Source organism: Lithobates pipiens, unplaced genomic scaffold (assembly GCF_037356315.1).
Source record: "Lithobates pipiens isolate NorthernLeopardFrog02 unplaced genomic scaffold, aLitPip1_a1.2 Scaffold_16, whole genome shotgun sequence".
In the NCBI taxonomy this organism is placed as follows: Eukaryota; Metazoa; Chordata; class Amphibia; order Anura; family Ranidae; genus Lithobates; species Lithobates pipiens.
This window is the reverse complement of record NW_027507748.1, coordinates 528,553,971-528,579,437: the sequence shown is the minus strand read 5'-3', so window position 1 is coordinate 528,579,437 and position 25,467 is coordinate 528,553,971. Positions and strand designations below refer to the sequence as shown.

General features: G+C 43.2%; 1 protein-coding gene across 3 annotated transcripts in view; it reads left to right on the top strand.

Annotated features, from left to right (window-relative positions):
* Positions 1-25,467, top strand: part of VWA8 (von Willebrand factor A domain containing 8) — a 678,220-nt gene that overhangs the window by 245,381 nt on the left and 407,372 nt on the right. For all 3 annotated transcript variants that reach the window (XM_077483183.1, XM_077483182.1, XM_077483184.1), the window contains exons 16-19: positions 149-317; positions 2,284-2,361; positions 5,809-5,924; positions 13,910-14,016. In XM_077483183.1, coding sequence (XP_077339309.1) covers positions 149-317; positions 2,284-2,361; positions 5,809-5,924; positions 13,910-14,016 — 470 coding nt within the window. The remainder of the gene's footprint in view (positions 1-148; positions 318-2,283; positions 2,362-5,808; positions 5,925-13,909; positions 14,017-25,467) is intronic.

Below are 25,467 nucleotides of genomic sequence, written 5' to 3'. Positions count from 1 at the left end.
TTGACATTTAAGTGGGTTTTATACTACTGGATGTACGTCTACTATCTCTGTTGGTAATACTGTTATAGTATTTATTTTTAAATGTCAAGTATGCTTGATACATAACCACTACATTTGTTGTAACCATTTCTTTTTTTTTTTTTTACAGGTCAATCTTTCCCATTCACCCTTCTTTTAGAATCATTGCTTTGGCAGAGCCACCAGTGATTGGCAGCACTACTCAGCAGTGGCTGGGTCCCGAGCTTCTCACTATGTTTCTGTATCATATGGTAAAACCATCCACCAGAAAAGAGGAGATTCAAATAATGAAGGGAATGGTAAGAACTCTGTGATCTTTCTCAATATTGCATGTACTAATTGCACTGTAAAACAATAAATTTGTCATTTTTAATTGATTCAGAGCTCACAGAGCCTCTCTGTAACAAGCTTTCTACCATAATTTATGTTAGTCTCAAAAAATATGTCAAAATAAGATTTGTGTGGCTTAATTATGTTTTATTTGTTATCTTTTATTGAAAATGCAAGCATAGTACTTGGTAGGTATTAATGTTCAGAGTAGTTAAAGATTTTTAAAACCTTTTTTCACACCTCTCATATACTTTTGTTTACTTAGACTACTTTTTGAAATCATATATCTATATGTGTTTCTGGATTCTCTATGTCCTTCATAAATTAACTCAGTTTTTATAAGGTGTTTATTTTTTTTATTGTAAATACAAACTGTGTGTTCCTTTTTATTGCTGTAATGATTATTTACAGTTTTTTTTTATTTACTTATATCAGACTAGTAACTATTACTATAGATTTAACTATATAGTAAGCTAAGCTAAGTACTGATCTATGGCCAAATAATGTGTTTCATCGTATTTTGTTAGGTGGAGAAATGGGGTTGCATGGAAGAGGTGAGGCAATATTGTAGGGTATAGTGTTGGAGTAGGATAATTGGTCTTAGCAGTAAAAGGATGCTGGGTGGAGGGATTTCACTTTGAGGGAGCTGAGTAGGGATCTTTTCTGAGTCAAAGGCTGAGCAAACTGTGGGTGGTTTACACATCATGTGGGATCTACAGAGGATTACTGTGGGGGCTGCTACATTGCATTGACTGGCATTGATATTAAGAAAACTTTATAGGAGGAAAGGCTGTCATTTGTAGCAGCTTTCTTTGCTTGGTGCAGCACTGGGGCTGAGTAGGGGTTACTCTTCACATGGGATTATCATTGACACCAGAAGTTTGAAATCATCCACCCTTGGTTCACTCTCCTTAACCCTTTCTGTGCTCCCATTCATCCCAATTTGTCATTTATGAATTTAATATCCCTAACTTCCCCTGAACTGTATACAGAAGCAAGGTTTTGAAACATGACTACATAAGATCGTTTACATAAAGATGATCGCATTTTCACGCACATCTTGAAAGCTTTAAAAAAATGATAGATTCCTTTTAAGGATTTTAAACTCACTCAAATAATTCCCTGTATACTGTATTCAGAAATGAAACCTACTACAATTGATCTAACAAATAGGGTAAATCAACCCAACCTATCATCAATCTAACGTTTGTGTTGCAAGGCCAGTGACTGAATGAAAATTCAGTTACTGGCCTTAAATGGTGGATCTATATTAGAAGACATAAAAACCCTAGACTGGAGCATTTTAGTTTCCTTACGAATGATGAAACAATTGCCAGACCAGCTTTTTAAACTAAACGTACATTCAAAATCCAATTCCTTTCTGGCAAGCGCTCCATAAATCACAGAGCATGAGTTTATCTTTTCTTCAACTATTGAGAACCATTCCGAACCAAAGCCAATGGCCTGTCCCTAACCTTTGAGTTATTCTTATTTGACTCTGACACCATATCATACAATGAATTGCACTCCAATCCACTTCTAATCAGATGCCTCGAGCAAATGTTTCTCCAATACAGCAAACGTCATCTGCCCAGAGCACTCATAAATCATAATATGCCATATTATGATATATGAAAGTAGATAAGCAACAATTTAAGGTAGTTGTAAAGTTGTTTGACACTTTTACTTTGCTATTGATAAGGTTTCATTTTTTTATTTATTTGCGGCACACTAAAAAATGCTGTTGGGAGCAATATGGAGCAATTTTGGCTCTATTGTTTCCTTTATGAAAACACTGTTGATACAATATAATGAAATAGTTGGAAAATATGCTGGGACATTAAACAAAACCATACTCCAATGCCTCTAGAATCCAAGATCTTTTTTTAATTTTTGATTTTAACAGCTCAACATTCCATATAATTTGTTTCTCAGGTGCCAAATGTCCCAAAAGAGGCAGTGGAGCAACTGCTGACATTGACACACAAGCTACTTGACACAAAGGACCCCAATGTGAGTTACTGTTTATGACCTTTTATTATTGTGTAACTTCTCCTGCGACTTGGGACTGCAAAGTCCCATGACAAGTCCTACCCCATGATTTACAAAGAGTACAGTTCATTTTTTTTTTCTTAAACTTTGATGCAACTTGAGGTCCATAGATCTCAAGATTACACAGACATTGCTTCAAGTAGTGTAAAAGTTGCATGACATTCAGGTCGTAGAAGTGTGAAAGGGGCCTTATTCACAATGTTCTTGTATTATGTAAACATTAATGAAGGTTCTGAGGCAATCATTATTTTATTTTTCTGTTGCATTTATCATGACAATTATATTGAATTTGATGAACCAACCAAGTTCTTTTTCTCACTGACACATTTACCTTGGTTATTTGGAATGCTCTAATATAAGAACCTAGAAGTGAGTATAATGGAAAATTAAGTACACAGGCACATGTTATTCATTAGGAACACAGAATGCCAAGTGTAGAAAAAGGGTTTTGGATCTCGCCTATCTATATAAAGTGCTGTCTGTCTGTGCTTATTTTTAGATTTTTCAAAGTAGAACACTAAAAAATGACTTGTGCTGAATATGTTGTCCCACATTTCCAGTCATGTTCTCCCAGGTCTTTCCATTGTTGACGTCTATTTATTTTATTTTTAGCCTAACACCTGTTTCTAGTGTAATTTAGTGGCAAATGAATGAAATGTTCCTACAAAAAGTATCACATTTACTAGGAACTAAACTAATGACACATCTGTGTCCCTTGAATTCTCCTGACTAGACTGGCAGCAGAAAGGTAGGTTTTATATTTGCCTGTTTTGATGGTGAGCATGTATAATTATGGATCATTGTTTATGATAGTGTGATTTTGACATTCGGTTTCCACAGTAGATTTTCTACATAGTTTGGCACACTGGACCTAGTACACACCACTGTACAGCTCTAGTCGGAGCCGCTGTACTAACAATCTGACGTTGGTACTGCAATCTCCCCTGCTGATGGGGGACCCCCCCCGAAACACTCTGGTCAGTGCTCTAGCTAGCTGCCAAACATCCGGGCTGAATGTCAGATGAATTTTAGTGGACCAGCCAATGTCACCCGACATATAATAAGGTTATATTGTAAAAGTAAAGGTAAAACAATTATGTAAGACCAAAATAGAAACTTTTTATTTCCCCATATCTCTTCACAACTATCATCATCAATCAGTCTCTTTTTTAGGAGAACCTCATTGGATGTTGTACAAGAGATTTACTTTTTAGGTGTCCAATCTTTCTCCTTTTGACTCTTCCTTGTGCACTACTTTGTGTCTAGTCATCTTTGACAACTGCAGTTTGAATTTTTTTTTGTCATTGATCTTTACCTATATTGTTGTATCCTGTTATTGGTTTACATTTCAGAGTGAAGACAACATTTTCATCACAAACGTATAGTTTAGATATAGAAATTCTGTCTCTTGCAGGTTTGCTTCTTCACCCTGTTCAGTGGGCCTATGTCACAATAATTATATTTTCTTAAAAGAAAACTAAAAAACTAAGGACCCAATTATTTGGCAAGGTCCATGTATGCTCATTAGAGGCCCCATTTCTTTTTTAGTCTTTAACAAAACTGATGATGACACTCAAAATTATAATGATGTAAAGCACTTACAGTGGGGCACAAAAAGTATTTAGTCAGCCACCAATTGTGCAAGTTCTCCCACTTAAAAAGATGAGAGAGGCCTGTAATTGTCATCATAGGTATACCTCAACTATAAGAGACAAAATGTGAAATCAAATCCAGACAATCACATTGTCTGATTTTTTTTTTAAATAATTTATTTCCAAATTATGGTGGAAAATAAGTATCTGGTCACCTACAAACAAGCAAGATTTCTGCCTCTCACATACCTGTATCTTCTTCTTTAAGAGGCTCCTCTGTCCTCTACTCATTATCTGTATTAATGGCACCTGTTTTAACTTGTTATCGGTATAAAAGACACCTGTCCACAACCTCAAACAGTCACACTCCAAACTCCACTATGTTGAAGACCAAAGAGCTGTCGAAGGACACCAGAAACAAAATTGTAGACCTGTACCAGGCTGGGAAGACTGAATCTGCAATAGGCAAGCAGCTTGGTGTGAAGAAATCAACTGTGAGAGTAATAATTAGAAAATGGAAGACATGCAAGACCACTGATAATCTCCCTCAATCTGGGGCTCCTCGCAAGATCTCACCTCGTGGGGTCAAAATGATCATAAGAACGGTGAGAAAAATTCCCAGAACCACACGGTGAGACCTAGTGAATGACCTGCAGAGAGCTGGGACCAACATAACAAAGGCTACCATTAGTAACACACTACGCCGCCAGGGACTCACATCCTGCAGTGCCAGACGTGTCCCCTTGCTTAAGCCAGTACATGTTCAGGCCCGTCTGAGGTTTGCTATAGAGCATATGGATGATCCAGAAGAGGATAGGGAGAATGTCATATGGTCAGATGAAACCAAAGTAGAACTGTTTAGTAGAGACACAACTTGTCATGTTTGGAGGAGAGAGAATGCTGAGTTGCAACCAAAGAACACCATACCTACTGTGAAGTATGGGGGTGGCAACATCATGCTTTGGAGCGGTTTCTCTGCAAAGGGATCAGGACGACTGATCTGTGTACATGAAAGAATGAATGGGGCCATGCATCATGAGATTTTGAGTGCAAACCTCCTCCCATCAGCAAGGGCATTGAAGATGAAGTGTGGCTAGGTCTTTCAGCATGACAATGATTCCAAACACACCGCCCGGGCAACAAAGGAATGGCTTCGTAAGAAGCATTTCAAGGTCCTGGAGTGGCCTAGCCAGTCTCTAGGTCTCAACCCCATAGAAAACCTTTGGAGGGAGTTGAAAGTTTGTGTTGCCCAGCGCCAGCCCTAAAACATCACTGCTCTAGAGGAGATCTGCATGGAGGAATGGGCCAACATACCAGCAACAGTGTGTGACAACCTTGTGAAGACTTAGAGAAAATGTTTGACCTCTTTCATTGCCAACAAAGGATATATAACAATGTATGGAGATGAACTTTTGATATTGACAAAATACTTATTTTTCAACATAATTTGCAAATAAATTCTTTCCAAATCGGACATTGTGATTGTCTGTCTGGATTTGTTTCCACATTTTGTCTCTCATAGTTGAGGTATACCTATGATGACAATTACAGGCCTCTCTCATCTTTTTAAGTGGGAGAACTTTTGCACAATTGGTGGCTGACTAAATACTTTTTTTGCCCCACTGTAATCAATGTCTTTTAAATATGATATTACAGATGGTGACTGTTTGTAGAGTCAAGCCTTTATAATGAAATTCTGCTTGTGAGTGCTATATTACACTCTATTTGGCAGGCGAAGACCACTTTTATGTCCTATGTTTGCCAATGTTATGGCGATCACAATAAAACATTTGTAAATATTCTTCCTCATTGACAGACTGCATCTTTAGCGTCATCTTTATCTACAAGACAGTTACTTCGCATATGCAGACGGTTATCTCAGTACCCAGATGAAAGTCTTTATCATGCTGTTAACAAGGCCTGCCTTTCAAGGTAGGTGCTCTGGCCTTCCAAGCATTGTGACAGTGAAATTTTAATTATCAAAAGATGTAGTAGTAGTAGACTACACCAGGATTGTGCTATATAAATGGGTTTATTTCAAATTTCTCATCATTTAAACAAATTTTGCCTGTTTAAAATTATGTACACTACTATATTAGGAGTACAGGCACACGAGGGGGAGGAGATATACTAAAACTGAAACTGGTGCAGCTGTGCCTAGTAACCAGTCGGCTTCTAAATTCAGCTTGTTCAATGAAACTTTGAAAATAACATAGTTACTAGGCACACTTGTGCCAGATTCTGTGTGCACCAGTTTTATTAAATCTTGCCCATAATGTCATTCTTACATATACCCTATAATGGTGAATTGTAGGAACTACCATACACCAACTAAGGGTTGTATTGTCAGCACAGGCAGTGAGAACACCTAAAATGTGTTCTCAAGCACAGGTCTATACTGCAGATCAAACTTCAATCTCTGTAGAGTATCAAATGAATGTTATTGTTCACCACATTTACTAAGCTAAAGGAAAATTATTTTGCAATGTAAACAGCCTATTTGCCTTTAGTAAATCAACCCCCAATACCTTCATGTCTCAAATGTCATCAAATTTACACACACTTAAGCATTCCCAGTGTTCCTTTGTAACTAGTAATGTGCATGTTAAAGTCATTTTAACCACCTTCAGACCGGACCATTTTGCTGGTAAATGACCAGAGGTCTTTTTACAATTTGGCACTGCGCTGCTTTAACTGGTAATTGCGTGGTCATGCAAAGTTGTACCCAAACAAAATTTGCGTCCTTTTCTTCCCACAAATAGAGCTTTCTTTTGATGGTATTTGATTGCCTCTGCGATTTTTATTTTTTGCGATATAAACGTAAAAAGACCGCAAATTTTGAAAAAAAATTATATTTTCTACTTTTTGTTATTAGAAAAATCCAATAAACTCAATTTTAGTCATACATTTAGGCCAAAATGTATTCAGCCACATGTCTTTGGTAAAAAAAAAAGTCAATAATTGTATATTTATTGGTTTGCACAAAAGTTGTCACATCTACAAACTAAGGTACGTTTTCTGGAATTTACGCAGCTTTTAGTTTACGACTGCCTATCTCATTTCTTGAGGTGCTAAAATGGCAGGGCAGTACAAAACCCCCCCCAAATGACCCCATTTTGGGAAGTAGACACCCTAAGGAAATTGATAAGTGGCATCTTGAGCCCATTGAATATTTTATTTTTTTGCCTCAAGCGATTGAATAATGACAAAAAATAATTTTTTTTTTTTTTTACACAAAGTTGTCACTAAATGATATATTGCTCACACATGCTATGGGCATATGTGAAATGACACCCCAAAATAAATTCTGCTGAGTACGGGGATACCACATATGTGGGACTTTTTGGGAGCCTAGCCACGTACGGGGCCCTGAAAACCAAGAACCGCCTTCAGGTTTTCTAAGGGCGTAAATATTTGACTTCACTCCTCACTACCTATTACAGTTTTGAAGGCCATAAAATGCCAAGATGGCACAAAACCCCCACAAATGACCCCATTTTAGAAAGTAGATACCCCAAGCTATTTGCTGAGAGGCATGTTGAGTCCATGGAATATTTTATATTTTGCCACAAGTTGTGGGAAAATTACAAACTTTTTTTTTTTTTTTTTTTTTCACAAAGTTGTCACTAAATGATATATTGCTCACGCATGCCATGGGCATATGTGAAATGACACCCCAAAATAAATTCTGCTACTTCTCCTGAGTACGGGGATACCACATATGTGGGACTTTTTGGGAGCCTAGCCACGTACGGGGCCCCGAAAACCAAGCACCGCCTTCAGGCTTTCTAAGGGCGTTACAGTTTTGAAGGCCATAAAATGCCAAGATGGCACAAACCCCCCCCCAAATGACCCCATTTTGGAAAGTAGACACCCCTAAATTTAGGGGTACACTAGTGAGACTAGGTAATAAATGGCGGGTGCCCTGAAACTATAAAAAAAATAACTAACCAACCAGCGTCACCTGTAACAGTTATATGGTGATCACTGGTGAAAGGGTTAACTAGGGGGCAATCAGGGGGCTTTATGCGGTAGTATATGGGGTCCCTGGTGCTATAAAAAGCTGCGGCGAACCTAAATACCTACCTGCCTAACTAGCGTCACCTGTGACACTAATACAGTGATCAGAAAAACGATCGCTTATTAGGCTGGGTTCACACTGGAGCGATGTGGGAACGCCACGAATGCGCGGCGGGTTCCCGCATCACATGCCTCCCGGCGGCAGTTCACACTGCCCTATGCGAACTGCTGGGAGTGTCAGTGAAATGTTAATGACACCCCCAGATCAGTTCGCATATCGCAGTGCGATCTGCAAACTCGGATCGCATGGTGTGAACACCCATGCGATCCGATTCTGCTGCGGACCAAAAAAAGGGTCCCGTGCGAGTTTGCGGCGGGTGCGACACGAATTCAGCCGTACTATCTGTATGGCTGAACTCGAATCGCACAGAGATCGGATGTGATTTGCACTGCAGTGCGGTGCGAATCACATCCGTTCTCATAAACCGCTGCAATGTGAACCCAGCCTTAGTGACACTGGCGACGGGGGGTGATCACGGGGTTAAACCTTTATTGGGGGGTTAGGGGGGTACCTTAGAACTAAATGGGGCTAACCCTAACTGCCCTAACAGTTATTACAGTCACAAATGACACCCGCCGGGTGATCAGGGGGTTAAACCTTTATTAGGTAATAAATGGCGGGTGCCCTGAAACTATAAAAATATAACTAACCAACCAGCGTCACCTGTAACAGTTATATGGTGATCACTGGTGAAAGGGTTAACTAGGGGGAAATCAGGGGGCTTTATGCGGTAGTATATGGGGGTCCCTGGCGCTATAAAAAGCTGCGGCGAACCTAAATACCTACCTGCCTAACTAGCGTCACCTGTGACACTAATACAGCGATCAGAAAAATGATCGCTTATTAGGCTGGGTTCACACTGGAGCGATGCGGGAACGCCATGAATCCGCGGCGGGTTCCCGCATCGCATGCCTCCCGGCGGCAGTTCACACTGCCCTATGCGAACTGCTGGGAGTGTCAGTGAAATGTTAATGACACCCCCAGATCAGTTCGCATATCGCAGTGCGATCTGCAAACTCGGATCGCATGGTGTGAACACCCATGCGATCCGATTCTGCTGCGGACCAAAAAAAGGGTCCCGTGCGAGTTTGCGGCGGGTGCGACACGAATTCAGCCATACTATCTGTATGGCTGAACTCGAATCGCACAGAGATCGGATGTGATTTGTACTGCAATGCGGTGCGAATCACATTCGTTCTCATAAACCGCTGCAATGTGAACCCAGCCTTAGTGACACTGGCGACGGGGGGTGATCACGGGGTTAAACCTTTATTGGGGGGGTTAGGGGGGCACATTAGAACTAAAGGGGGCTAACCCTAACTGCCCTAACAGTTATTACAGTCACAAATGACACCAATGCAAAAAAAAAAAAAAAAAAAAAGCAATTGGTGTCACTGTGACTGGGGGGCAGGGGTAATTGGGGGGTAAAGGGGGGTAAAGGGGGGGTGTGAGTGTGCCTGGCATGTTCTACTGTGTAGTGTAGTGCTTGTGCAACTCACCGATGCTCTCTCCTCGGTGCCGGAACGAAAAATACCGACACGGAGGAGAGAATACATCACTTCCTCTCCTGTGTTTACATTACAGGAGAGGAAGTGATGTCACGGGACATTTTCATTCGTCGGGAGCGATCGCGAGGGGGTGGCCATGAATGAATGGCCGTCCCCTCGTCCGGGATCGCTCCCGAACGAATACCGACCGCCGCAGGCACCGGGCGGGGGCCCGATCGGGCCCCCGACCGGCGGGCAGGCAAGGACGTACATGTAAGCCCTTATGCCTGCCCGTGCCATTCTGTCGACGTACATCGTCGTGCGGCGGTCGGCAAGTGGTTAAAGAAAATGTATTGTGCATGTTAGTCATTTTAAACAAAACTGCTGATCTAGCCAACAGTTTTTTTTTTTTTCAAAATAATATAATTGCATTTTTCTGCAAGATGAGAACCAACTATACCTATAACACATTTGAAGCATTTGAAGCAGTGTTATGTAATTTGAACAAATTGGACAATCTATTTTTTTTTTTCTTTTTTTTTTAAATGTCTTCATCTTAACTTGTAGAAGAGTAGAACCATGTGCACCTGCAATGGTTTTGCATACATTTTGATGAAGATCATGAATATACTGTACCTGCAACAGACAAGGGCAGAGGGATGTTTTTTTCATGAAGTAGTGCTTTTTCTTTTTAAAAGGGAACTAAACCCATCGATTTAACAGTTTAAAAAAAGTTACGTTCCTGGCACATGACAGGAATGTAACTGTTACATTGATGGTCCTTTCAAACAAACTGTCAAACCATCAACTGGTGATGTCATTACCTATCACTCATGTAGCATCGTGGCAGGGGAGGATCAAACATAGTTACATATAGTTAAATAGTAGGTGAGGTTGAAAAAAGACACAAGTCCATCAAGTCCAAGCCATGTGTGTAATTATATGTCAGTATTACATTGTACATCCCTGTATGTTGCGGTCATGCAGGTGCTTATCTAATAGTTTCTTTAAACTATCACTGCTTCCCGCTGAGACACCGGCCTGTGGAAGGGAATTCCACATCCTTGCCGCTCTTACAGTAAAGAACCCTCTACATAGTTAGTAGAGGGTTAAACCTCTTTTCTTCTAACTTTAATGAGTGGCCAGAACTCCCTTCTGCGAAAAAGTTGTATCCCTATTGTGGGGTTACCAGTATGGTATTTGTATATTGAAATCATATGCCCTCTCAAGCATCTCTTCTCCAGAGAGAATAAGTTCAGTGCTTGCAACCTTTCTTCATAATTAATAGCAACCAGACCTTTTATTAGCTTTGTTGCCCTTCTTTGTACTCACTCCATTTCCAGTACATCTTTCCTGAGGACCGGTGCCCAGAACTGGACAGCATACTCTAGAGTCTAGGGGCAGCCGAACCAGAGTCTTGTAGAGTGGGAGAATTATTGTTTTTTCTCTGGAGTTGATCCCCTTTTTAATGCATGCCAATATTCTGTTTGCTTTGTTAGCAGCAGCTTGGCATTGCATGCCATTGCTGAGCCCATCATCTACTAGGACCCCCAGGTCCATTTCCATCTTAGATTCCCCCAGAGGTTCTCCCCCCAGTGTATAGATTGCATTCATATGTTTGCCACCCAAATGCATTAATTTAAATTTTTCTACATTGAACCTCATTTGCCATGTATTTGCCCACCCCGTTAATTTGCAAGGTTTCCACATCCTGCGGAGAAGTTATTGCCCTGCTTAGCTTAGTATTGTCTGCAAATACAGAGATTGAACTGTTTACCCCATCCTCCAGGTCGTTTATGAACAAATTTTAAATAGGATTGGTCCCAGCACAGAACCCTGGGGGACCCCACTACCCACCCCTGACCATTCTGAGTACTCCCCATTTATCACCACCCTCTGAACTCGCCCTTGTTTTCAATCCATGTACTCACCATATGGTCCATGCCAACGGACCTTATTTTGTACAGTAAAAGTTTATGGAGAACTGTGTCAAATGCTTTTGCAAAATCCAGATACACCACATCCACGGGCCTTCCTTTATCTAGATGGCAACTCGCATCCTCATAGAAGGTTAATAGATTGGTTTGGCAAGAACAATTCTTCATGCTGATTACTGCTAATGATACCATTCTCATTACTAAAATCTCGTATATAGTCCCTTATCATCCCCTCCAAGAGTTTACATACTATTGATGTTAGGCTAACTGGTCTGTAATTCCCAGGGATGTATTTCGGGCCCTTTTTAAATATTGGTGCTACATTGGCTTTTCTCCAATCTGCTGGTACCATTCCAGTCAGTAGACTGTCAGTAGACTCAGTAAAAATTAGGAACAATGGTCTGACAATTACTGGACTGAGTTCCCCAAGTACCCTTGAGTGCAAGCCATCTGGTCCCGGTGATTTATTATTAAGTTTCCCAAGTCTAATTTTAATTCTGTGCTCTGTTAACCATGGAGGTGCTTCCTGTGATGTGTCATGAGGATAAATACTGAAGTTTTGGCTACTAAAGCCCCCAGATTCCTTTGTGAAGACTGAGGAGAAGAATAAATGCAATACCTTTGCCATCTCCCCATCCTTTGTAACCAGATGTTCCTCATTCTTTATGGGGCCAATATGGGCTGTCCTCCCTTTTTTACTGTTTACATACTTAAAGAATTTCTTGTGATTTGTTTGCTCTTCTCTGCTATGTGTTTTTCATGTTCTATCTTAGCCATCCCTATTGCACCCTTACATTTCTTGTTGCATTCTTTATAAAGTCTGAATGCTGATGATGATCCCTCAACCCTGTATTTTATGAAGGCCTTCTCCTTTGCTTTTATATGCATTTTTACATTGGAGTTAAGCCATCCTGGACTTTTGTTCCCTCTTTTAAATTTCTCACCCAATAGGAGGCATTGACTAATGCCCTTATTTAATATGCCTTCAAAGCAAACCCATCTCTCCTCCGAGTTCTTTGTTCCTAAGATTTTATCCCAATTTATGCCTTCTAGCAAGGCTTGTAGTTTAGGGAATTTGGCTCTTTAGAAATTCAGTGTCTTTGTATTCCCCTTATGTTTCCTATTTGAGTGATTTATACTGAAGCCAATTGACCTGTGATTGCTGTTACCTAAATTGCCCCGTATTTCCACATCTGTGATCAGGTCTGTATTGTTGATAATCAGTAGATCCAGTAATGCTTTATTTCTAATTGGTGCGTCTACCGTCTGACCCATAATATTGTCCTGCAAGACTTTTAGGAACTAGCGAACCTTAGATGAATGCACGTTTCCCTCCGTCCAGTCTATGTCTGGATAGTTAAAATCCCCCATTATGATAACACTTCCCATCCTTGCTGCTAATCCAAATTGTGGTAGGAGATCTGTCTCTCCTTCCTCCCTCAGGTTAGGGGGCCTATAGCATACTCCCAGTATTATTTTCCCCTTAGCTTCATCTCTTTGGAGCTCTACCCATAAGGATTCCACCTCCTCTCTAGCTCCCTTAGTGATGTCATCTCTCACATTCACTTGCACATTATGCTTGATGTATAGGAATACTCCTCCCCTTTTTTACCTTCTCTATCCTTGCAATAAAGGGTATACCCTTGAATGTTTGCCAGCCAATCATGAGAGCTGTTGAACCAGGTTTCTGAAATTCCCACAAAATCCAAATCCTTCTCGTACAACAGTATCTCTAGTTCACACTTCTTGTCCGCCAGGCTCCTGGCATTGGTGAACATCCCACGTAGTTTAGACCAGTCGCATATTATCCTCTTATTGGGTGTTCCGAGATTGCAACTAGGACTTTCTACAGATATCAAACAAACCAAGATGGCAGCTTCCTTGGCTGAAAACTATAGGAGGGTTTATTTTCGCTTTAACATAAGGGTTTTAGTCATCGAGCTTTGACCTTATAATAAATTGGTCTGTTACAAGGAAAATACTGTCAAGTTATTCAACTTGATGGTTGCTTGTATTTCTCACAAACTCTGCTGAGTTTAACACTGATTTATTTTTATTTTTTGCACATATGCCACAGGTCCCACACCCTGTTGGATTTATCGATTTTTCATATCATGAAAAATGCAAAATGAGAAGTGAATATACCCAGCACCCCAGCATTAACAGAAACAGACCCAGAAAATGTAGAAATGGAGATGTCACTGGTTTAATGTAGAGAATCATAATGGCAATTATTTGTACTGATAAAGCCTTGTATTTGTGAATGTTTATTTTAAGTACATGCTGCCTGATGTACAATGTTTAGCCTGTCCCATTAATAACTGTTACCATTTGTTCTGCATGTATACATTTTTTCCATTTAACAAAGAAAATATTAATTTAGGATTCTGTTTTATATGTATAATTTTCTAGATTTTTACCCAGTCTGGCTCGATCAACATTACTGAAATACTTAGCGGACTCTGGGATAGAGGAAACCAGTGAGGAGCTGGAAAGGATGGAAAACAGAGATTATAGTTGTAAGATGTCATCCCTGTATGCATTCATTTTTAGATCAACACTTGTAAATGAGCTAATACAAGGCATTCTTTAATTGGACAAAGGGAGAGGAGGGTCAGATGAACATCAAGACCACACTGTCCAATTGCAGCATGTTTTGTATTCTGTGAATAGAATACAAGAATTGTTATCAATGGATGAGGAGGGAAAATGCTAGAAAGCATGCTATCCAAAAACGCTGACAGTAAATATAGCATGAAGACGGTTAAGATTTTTAGCATTTCTCTGGATGTCATATATACACTTTAGAGAGAAAAAATAAACAGATTTCAAACATAAAATATAAAAGGCTGCACACACTATATTGCTGGAAACAATATGCAAAATATAAATAAAGAAAATGTAGTGCACACAGGAAAAATGAACACAATAAAAAAAATTCATCAAAGAACATATATGTAGAAAAATTAAGTAAAAAGTCCCAATATGGAGAAAAGCTTCCACCACTCAAAAGCAAATCGCCCTTCACTACATCGTGCAGCTAAGATAGTAGGGTCCCATCACCTTCACCCGATAAGACAGACCCTTACCATTAATGTATAGATAATGCGCATGTAATAACAGCAGTTCAGGTCAGCAATTCCTCCCAATCAGTACCCTGGAGCAGGCTCTCTCAAAGCATTGAACAGGTATAGGAATCTTTGCGTGGCTCAATGATTATATAAATAGAACAAAAAAGACACCACTCATTGCGCAAGTATCTTGAAAAACATTCATCAGTTTATTGCTGTTAAAAAGTTACTCACATTTGGTTGAATGAATGATGCAAAAACTGAAGCGTCCAGCGGTTCAAATGTATCCGCTGTAGTATAGTTCATTGTGTCCCACGTCAAGCCCGGCTCCGCCCAATGTTTCGTCTTGAAAAATGTGTCATCAGGGGCGTGGTTTTAGCGCCTATAGGGACAGTTTATATTGGACAAACTCACCCGGAAGCGGAATCGCTATGCGTTCCACACAAGCAGCGTGAACAACCAGCCGAACCGGAAGTATCCCATCACAGGAAACACCAGTAAATAACCGCTGTTAACCCAGCACAACAACATATATTTTATATATATATATATAATTCGCTGGACTATTAAAATAGCCTCTTTTATTATTCTATAACTTTCTATAACTTTAGAAAGCAAAGGGCAGATAAGAAAATGAATCAAACCTTATACTAGGCTTAACCCTGCCAAGGCCATAGTGGGACATCGCAGATACAGGGGAGTGGTTCCAATTCAATAATCAATCAGGTTTGAACCTGATACAGTTTTTACTTACTAGAAAAGAACATAAGCTTGTTAAAGTGAAGGTAAAGTTAGTTCCCTTAAAAGTAAAGTAAATTAGGTCCTTATATGGATACTGAGGACTATAAGAAAAGGTCTGAATTTTTGAAAAAACATCTAGAGAAAGAGGATTTGGACCAAAATAATAAAAAGAAGAAAAAACACCTTAGAGATGTTACTGATTATAAGACCAAGTCTGTTTTTAAATGGCAGAATAAGGAGACTGGATCATTGTTTTACAGCTGAATAGTTCTACGGCTACTTCACAACTACCACCAAATCTTTCGGTCCCCAACTCTGAGCCATTATCAAATTGGTCTGGTTTAAACCCACCCCAACCCCAGAGAGCACCCTTTAAGGGGCGTCCTAGGGGTAAAGGAGTTGGAAAGAAGCACAGGTGGGTCCACGCAAAAAAGGAGGCGGGTTTGAGGGATGATGGCCTGTTCAATCTGAGTAAAGTTACTCTTTCGAATGAAGAAAAACATGTTTTAAATCATGGGCTTAAGTTTGCACCTACTAAATCTCTGAATAAGTTTCAAACATTCATAGACGTTCAGAAATTTGTTCGTAAAATTAATATATGTTATTTCATTGCAAATCCTTATCATTCTAATATCACTGCTTTAGTGGATATGAGATATTCTGGATTGAGGAATGCTTCTCTATTCAATCCCCCTGGACCTCAGGCCCCTGCTATCACTGTGTTTAGGGATTTGGTTAACAAGGACTTGCTTACCCTAGAAAGAAAATTAGAAGGGAATACATGTTCAAAAAGGAAATGAAAAACGTAAGAGCTGAGAGGATATTTTTGTACGCCCCGTGGACAAAGGGGGTGGCATTGTGATCTTGGACAAAGAAGCTTATGATTTAGAAATGGAGAAATTGTTGTCAGATCGCGATACCTACATCCCCCTATGAAGGAATCCTACCATTCGATACAAAAAAGAGCTTACATCGACGGTAGAAAAGGGTTTTCTAAGTGGAGTTATTTCCAAAAAAGAAGCCTTTTTTGTCATGTTTATGCAGTGATCTTCCTGTGTTTGCTTACCTCCCCTCATGTGTTCAGACTAGAGGCCAGCCACTTCCACCTGGTGGCTTTTATAACCTCTCCTCTAAGCATGGCTCCACCCCAGGCCCTATCAGGGAGCCCTATATTAACCTGTGCACTGCAGGCCATCAGGGCTGATCAACCATTGTGTATACCTTTTGTGTGTTAGCTTCCTGTTTCCTGCCGTGTGCCACTTCTACTGTTTTCCGTTACCGACTTTGGCGTGTTTTTGACTATCCGTGTTTGCCTGTGATCCTGACCTTTTGGCCTGTCCCCGACTATTCTTGTCTGCTTGTGGCCCCGACCTTGGCTTTGTCCCTCACCATCCCTATCCTCCTGTTTTCTACTGTGGGTGTGAGCTAGGGGACCCTGGGGGTCGCGACCTGGAGCCAATTGCAGCCAAGTCCATCCTCACCACTAGAGGCGCTGGTGAACACCTGCTGGCTCTAAGCCCACGTACACACGGTCGGAGATTTTGCCAACCAAATCCATCGGATTTTGCCCGTCGGATTTAGTCCGACGGATTGTGTCAAACTGTTGCATACACACGGTCGGGCCAAGTTGGCGAAAAATCCCATCTTTCAGAACGTGATGACGTAATTTCGTTACGATGGGACTACATTCAGGCTAGTAGCCAATAGCTTTGATGTAGGAATTTGATCTGAGCATGCGTGGCACTTGGTCCGATCAAAATGCTCTACACATGATCGGATTAGGTCTGTCCAGCCCAGTTGGTCGGGAAATCTTTCCAACATGTTGGAAAATTGGGTCGGACGGAGATTCGGACGGAATCAGTCCGATACATACCACACACAGTCGGATTATCTGACGACATGGTCCGATAAGACTCATTCCGACAGATTCTCCGACCATGTGTACAAGGGCTTAGACTCCGCGCCCCAGGGAATCTTACGCTCTAACCCCAGTGGGATCTGTCCCCCGTCTGCAGCAGTCAGCCATAGGGTCCACAACCTTGCGGTGCACTCCTGATACCTACGGTGTGCATCTGTCACCTCTCCTCAAGGTGACCTGACATTTTGATTCCCTCTGCTCTTAGGATTCCGGTAATTTAATTTATTACTTGCTGAAAGTCCACAAGGATCCGATTTGCCCCCCTGGAAGGCCGATTGTCAGTGGTATTGATTCGGTAACTTTCAGGGTGGGCAAATACATAGACCATTTTTTACAGCCTCTTGTGGTCAAGACTCTATCATATTTAAAGGATTCTACACAAGTGATCTATTGAAAGATATACAATGGAAAGATTCTTACATTCTTGCTACTGCGGATGTGTCCTCCCTTTTATACAATTATTTCTCATAGTCATGGTAGAGAGGTAGTGAAATACTTTTTGGAGACTGACACTATTCACACTCAACAACAATCTTTTATCCTTACGTTGCTGGATTATGCTATGCAACATAACTATTTTTGCTATAAAGGATCGTACTATGTTCAAAATAGGGGAGTGGCCCTGGGGCAAAGTTTGCCCCCAGTATGACCAATCTATTTATGGCCAAGTGGGAGGAGGATGTCGTCTACCATGAGTCCAGGGAGGAACTGGTACTCTGGAAAAGATACATAGACGACAGCCTCCTCCTATGGGATGCCGATTCGGATTCTTTGGCTGATTTCATTACCGGTCTTAATTCAAATGATAGGGGAATCTGTCTGACCTTTGAGGCAAGCAATACTGAGATCCATTTTTTGAATCTGAGAATCAGGGTTATAGAATCCAAAATAGTGACTTCTACCTACTTTAAAGAAACAGATCGTAACGGTTATATCGATACCAAAAGTGTCACCACAAAGCTTGGTTAGCTTCGATACCCAAGAGCCAATTCCTGAGACTTAGGCGTAATTGTACCAACTATGACGATTTTGTATCTCAGCCCTTGGTTCTCAGGAAGCGGTTCTTGGAGAAGGGGTATACAGCTGACTGATTGGATACTGCTGTTCCCTTTGCCTCAGATAAGGATAGGGATATCCTGCTGACTACTAAGACAAAAATTGTTGATGAATCATTTAAATTCTCTTTTGTAATGTCCTATTCTAGTCAACATTATGATGTCCATAAGATCATACAGAGGCATTGGAAGGTTTTGAGGGGGGACTGTTTTTTGGGCCCTAACTTACCAGTCAAATCACGGATGGTGTTTAGGGGAGTTTCCCCATTGGGGTACAAATAGCCCCGAATGTCGTGGATCCACCCAAGAAGAAAGTTTATTTTCTCTTATATCCACCGACCGACACAGCTCCTCTCTTAGCCATTTGGTTCTTAGCCTTATCACTAGGAGAATACTAGGCATTAGTTATAACACAACACTCAGAACTCTTCGTTTCACCCGGGGGGCGGTCCCTTGGGTAACAGCTTTCCCGTCCTGAGCCTGCGGGCTCATCGGTCCGTGCCTTTTTATGCAGAAGCTTGTCTTTTTGCGCAAGATGAGTGATCCTGTGATCTGCTATCAACAGCCAGCTAGGTGACAGGCTTGATACCCTTGTCCTTGTAGTCTCCCCAGTCCGGCCATCGAGCGTGTGCAGGCCGCAGCTACGCGTTCATCAGGCCATGACGAAACCTTAGCTCCAGAGGTGGTCGGTGAGCTTTTATCCTCTGGGGCATACATATGACCAGGCTACTGATGTCTACGTCACAGTATGCCGGGCCAGCAGCTACTCTGTACTGATCAGTGAGTAGTTCTGCAATGGAGTGTCTGCCAGCTCTTCAGGACTGGTAAGTACAGCTCTCCCTGCCTCGGTGGGGCTCACCAGCTGGGCATTCCCTGGGAGGTCGATTCAGGGGTCCCTCACCTCCCTCTTTTCTCTCTCTTGTCCCCATCTTCCCTTCCCCCCTCCTTGGGGGGATGCTGCATGTGGTGCATATACAGGGGATCTCTGTGGGCTCTCATCTGGGATGGGGGGCTGGCTGGCTAGTGGTGTCCTGGGTTCTGTGTTTTATGCCCCTAGAAGGTGCCTGTGAGGTTCTGCTGTGATCTGGTGCGGCGCTGTGTCTGCCATCGTTTTTCTTTCTGTACCTCATGGAGCTGACGACCATTTTAGGTGTGGCCGAGGGCAGCATGCTTTCCTGGGCTTCATCGGCCATTTTCCAAATGATCTCCTATTCAGGACACTGGTGGCCATTTTCTGGAAGCCTGAGCACGTTTTCAGTGTTCTCTAGCAGCAGCATGGCTCATGTGCTCACATCCATTTTCCCTATGTTTCCTGTCTGTGTACTGGACCCTGGGCGGCCATTTTATTAAAGCCTGAGCACATTTCTAGAACGTTTTAGCGCTCATTCCGGCGGCTGTCACCGACACAGCTTTTGTTGCCTCTGCACTTGGAAGCACTCAGGGACTACTTGTGGACAGCGCAGAACTCCTCAGGGTGGTGAGTCCGGCGGGAAAGAGCCCCTCAGTCAGCGGCAGAAAGGAGGGTGGGACTGTCACTGTCCTAAGTCCCCTCCAGGTCACAGACAGGGTAGGGTCAGCATGGCTTCAGAAACTGGTGTTTCTTCCCCCGAAATCCAGGCAATTGCAACTGGGTCACCAACGGACTGCGCAGTGCCAATGGACACCCCAACGACAGTCCTCAATTAGTTTGTTGCCAAGATGGAGGCGGTGCATAGGAAGAAAGGTGCATCAAAGAGGCCCCTGTCTCTGGGGAGAGCTCTGACGCAGACCCTGGTCCTGCTGAGGCTGGTGACCCCTGCTCTGTCTTGTCAGATGACGCTGACCAGGACCGTTCGGACAGTGAAGATGAGTCCCCGTCCGGGTCCGGGCACGACAAAGCACTTGTTGGAGCACTTATCACAGCTGTGCGTGATACCCTGAAGATTCAGGAGCCAGCAGATCCCTCTGCTGATGTACCAGTTCCTTTTGGGTCCCACAAGCCAGCACGTTCACCTAAAGTGTTCCCGTATCTGACTTATTTTGACAAGTTCATTTACAAGGAATGAGGTTGCCCGCAACGACCCTTTTTGGTCCCCAAATGGTGGTGCGTTACCCTTTTGAGGAGAGCCTTCTCAAAAAAATGGTCAGCTCCTCCGGTCGTGGACCCCCCAGTATCCAGGTTAAATAAAGTAACCACTATACCGGTAGAGGGGACTCCTGCATTCAAGGATCCCACAGACAGGAAGGCCGAGGCAGTGGCTTGTTCCCTTTTTACTGTTGTGGGGTCCGCCGTGTGACCAGTACTGGCATCCGCACTTGTGTCGCAGACACTGACTGAGTGGGCAAAACTTTTGCACCGCGAATTGGGAGAGCAACAGGCTTCTCCTGTCTGGGTGGAACTAGCAGACCAACTAGTGCAAGGCCTTAAGTACATCTGTGACACGGCCCTGGATACTCTCCCTCTGTTATCCAGGACTTCAGTGTCAGCTGTGGTGCTAAAGCGCCTGATTTGGCTAAAATGGTCTGTGGACCAGGCATCCAAAAAAGCCCTGACGGATCTTCCCTTCCTTGCGACCGGCTCTTTGGAGCCTGTTTAGATGACATTATTAAAAATGCAGTGGTAAGAGTGCCTTACTCCCACAGGCCAGGAAAGCTAAGGAGCCACGCCGTAGACAAGGGCCCTCTTTTTCCGTTCACAAGCGGCTTTTTCGTCCGCCCGGAGCTTCAACAAAACATCCCCAGTCCAACAGGACGTCCATGGACGGTCAAAAACGTCCCTGGATCCGCAAGCCTACCAAGACTGCGATGAAGGTTTGCCCCCACCCATGTCTCGGGTGGGGGGTCGCCTTCGGGAGTTTGCAACCCTGTTATCCGACCAATGGGTCTGCGATCTTATTTTCACAGGCTTCAAGATAGTTTCTCTCTTGGCCACCAAACAGATTCTTCCCCTCCAGCATACCAGTATCTTGGCTCGCTGGAAGGCCCTCTTGGGGGGCGGTAAGGGACGCTTCCAGGGATTCTACTCAAATCTGTTTGCGGTTCCCCAGAATGAAGGGCTACGTCCAATCTTGGACCTAAAAGCCCTCAATCACTTTGTAAAAGTGCAGAGGATCAGAATGGAATCAGTTCGCTCAGTAGTCGCTGCACTCCATAAAGGGGACTCCATGGCATCCTTAGACATCCAGGATGCGTACCTGCACATATCGATATGCCTTCTGCGGTTTACAGTCGGGGAAGCCCACTACCAGTTTGTGGCACCTTCCCTTTGGTCTGGCATCAGCCCCCCGAGTCTTTACCAAGGTATTGGCTCCAGTTTTGGTGTTGCTACGGCAACGTGGGATTGCGATCGTGGGATACCTAGACGATCTCCTCCTGAGGGCATCTTCCGCCTCAGAATTAGAGGAGGATTTGGTGATCACCATGCAGACACTGCAAGAATTTGGGTGGCTGTTGAACCTAAGGAAGTCGTTGATCGTACTGACCCAGTGTCTGGAGTACCTAGGCTTGCTGCTGGATTCCATGGAAGTGTTTCTCCCTTCAGACAAGCTGCAGATTCAGATTTGCGGTAAAACTGCTGATGAACTGCAAGTGGTCGTCGCTCCGCTTTTGCATGTGAGTAATGGGCCACATGGCAACCTCCTTCGAGGCAGTGCCTTATGCCCAGTTCCACACCAGAGTCCTGCAGAAGGAGATTTTGACAAAATGGGACAACTCTCAGTTGTCCCTGGATCAACAGATCCAGGTGAGCTAGTCAGTCAGAGACTTACTGATATGGTGGTTGAGGTCCCCGGTGATTCAGTCAGGAAAATCATTCCTACCTCTGTGATGGACAGTGATCACTATGGATGCCAGTCTATCCGGCTGGGGTAGAGTGATGGGGGTTCAGTCGGCTCAGGGCCTCTAGTCGACGGAAGAATCCAAGTTGCCAATCAATCTGCTCGAATTGAGTGATCAGGCTCTGCCTCTCCACATGGTTGACGAGACTGCAAGGGAGTCCGATCAGGATCCAGTCAGACAACGCCACTGCTGTGGCATACGTCAATCACCAAAGGGGAACAAGAAGCTCAGTCGCTGCAAGGGAGGTCGCTCACATACTTAGGTGGGCAGAGCGACACATACCGGCCATTTAAATGACCGACTGTCGGCCATTTACATTTTGGGAGTGGAGTACTGGCAAGCGGACTATCTGAGTCGACAAATGCTGGACTCGGAGAATGGGCATTGCATTCGGAGATATTCCAGTTACTGTGCCTGACGTGGGGCACACCAGACGTGGATCTGTTGGCCTCCCGTCTCAATTGCAAGGTGCCAAGATTCATGTCCAGAACACAAGATCCGTGGGCAGATGCGACAGACACACTGTTTGCTCCGTGGGATCAGTACCAGCTGATCTACACCTTTCCTCCACTAAAACTGTTACCACATCTACTTCGCAGAGTGGAATCCAAGGGTATCCCAATGATACTGGTTGCCCCAGATTGGCCTCAGCGTCCCTGGTAAGCAGACCTGGTGTATCTGGTGGCGGACGCTCCCTGGTGACTGCCGTTGCGAGAGGACCTTCTGTCTCAAGGTCCGATTCTCAATCCTGCTTTACCATCGCTGGCTTTAACGGCATGGCTATTGAGAGCCAGATGTTGAGGAACCGGGGTCTGTCGGACTCGGTGATCCCAACTATGTTAAGAACACGGAAATCGGATGAAATACCATCGTAACTGGAAGGCCTACATTTCCATGTTTGAGAGGAAAGGATGGTATCCGCGCTCCTTTTCTATATCCAGGATCCTGCTGTTTCTTCAGCAAGGAGTAGACCAGAAATTGGCGGTAAGCACCATTAAAGGGCAAATTTCAGCCTTGGCTGTTTTTTTCCTGCGACCCCTGGCATCTCACTCCTTAGTGAGTACCTTCGTTCAGGGGGTACGACATGTAGTCCCTCCGGTGCGTCCACCGTTACCCCCTTGGGATTTGAACCTGGTTTTGTCGGCGCTTCAAAAACCACTGTTTGAAAATATCAGGGAGATTCCCCTGTTGACTCTTTCCCAGAAAGTGGTCTTCCTAGTGGCCATCACAACAACCAGGAGGGTTTCGGAACTGGCGGCCTTGTCTTGCAAGTCGCCCTATCTGGTTATCAACAAGGATAAGGTGGTGTTGCGTCCGCAACCGACTTTTCTACCAAAAGTGGTCTCGGCTTTTCATATCTAGGGCAGCAGAGTGGTGTAGTGGTTAACACTCTCACCTAGCAGTAAGAAGGGTCGCTGGTTCAAATCCCAACCACGATACTACCTGCCTGGAGTTTTCATGTTCTCCCTGTGCCTGCGTGAGTTTCCTCCAGGTACTCTGGTTTCCTCCCACACTCCAAAGACATGCAGGTAGGTTAATTGGCTTCTGTCCAAAATTGACCCTAGTAGATGAGTGGGGACCTTGTATTGTGGGCTCCTTAAGGGTAGGGACCAATGTGAGTGTGCAATGTACAGGGATAGGGACAATTGTAGACACTCACTCAGGTTGAACAGGATGGACTGGTGTCTTTATTCAACCTTACTAACTATGAAACTATGAATATCAATGAGGACGTTGTATTACCATCTCTGTGTCCTATGCCGAAGCACCCTAAGGAGGTGGCCCATCACGCTCTGGATGTGGTTCGGGCTCTAAAGGTGTATTTGTCTGCCATGGCTGCCTTTCGGAAGTCAGACTCACTGTTTGTTTCGGTGGCTGGTCCAAAGAAGGGCATGGTGGTCTCTTCGGCCACCATATCCAGGTGGGTCAGACAGATTGTAGTACAAGCCTACACCTTGAAGGGGCAGGTGCCCCCCTTTCCGGGCCCGGCCCACTCCACGAGGGCAGTCGGAACGCCTTGGGCCTTCTGACACCAAGCGTCTGCCGTTTAGGTGTGTAAAGTGGCGACCTGGTCGTCTGTCCACACGTTTACCAAGTTCTACGAGGTAGATGTTTGCAGGCAGCCGTGTAGTTGCAATTGAATATGCAATATATATTTTCTGTTTTTCCTGTTTTTTCGATAAAAACACAGTACTGTTATGTTAATGCGCTGTTGCATTATTCCGCAGTTTGGTGCGGTTTTAGGTGATCACTCCTGTTGAGGATACCCTGATTTTTTTTATGGTTTTTCCACGCACTGTTGTTTTTTGTGGGTAAAGTTTCACTAGTTCCCACTTGCCATGGTGGATGAAGTTTTATGCTGTTTTTCCCAACCCTCGTTTGGCACTTTGGAACGTCCCAAGAGAGGAGCTTTTTCAGTCGGTGAATATAAGAGAACATAAGATTTTTTTTTTACTCGCCGTAAAATCCTTATCTCTGTAATTCACAGACCGACACAGCACCCGCCCCTCCTTTTATCTTTATGTTATACTGCTTGTTGACGTACTGAGGTCTGTCTGCAGATGGGAGGGTTGATACCGAAGGGACTGCCCCCCTGGGCGGAACTAAGTTCTAAGTGTTGTGTTAGAACTAATGCCTCGTATTCTCCTAGTGATAGGGCTAACAACCCAATGGCTAAGAGAGGAGCTGTGTCGGTCGGTGAATTACAGAGAAAAGGATTTTACGGTGAGTACAAAAAATCCTATTTTTTTTTCATGACGTTTTTTTTTTTTTTTCTTTTTTTGCCTGGTCGGAAATGTCCTATCTATAAACTTAATGCTAATAAGTGTAGGCGGACGCCGTCTTTTGTTGCCACCTCTATTCAGGAGACTTTTCCCATAAGGTCTTTTATCACGTGCACCACGAAAAACGTGGTTTACGTGATTAGGTGTCCTTATGGGCTGCAATACATCAGACGTACAATACGCCTGTTACATGTCAGGCTCAGTGAACACGTGAGCAGCATTAAGAGGGGATATCCAAAGCATAGCCTGTCTAAACACTATGTGTTAAAACACAATAGTAACGCGGAAGGTTCAACCTTCTTGGTTATTGATAAATTTTCAGGCCATTGGAGGGGGGGCAACATCTTTCGGGGGTGTCTTAACTAGAAACTAAATGGATTTATCAGGCACAGACATATCATCCACATGGAATGAATATTGAATGGGACCTGAACTCTTTCATTAATAACAGCTAAGGTCTATTTTTTCCATGTGTGATGATATGGGGTGGATGAATCCAGGAAGTTTTGGTATTTATCATATTTTTTATAATTTTTATAATGTCCATTTTTTGTGGCTGTTTGATTTTGTTAGATGTGATGTAAAA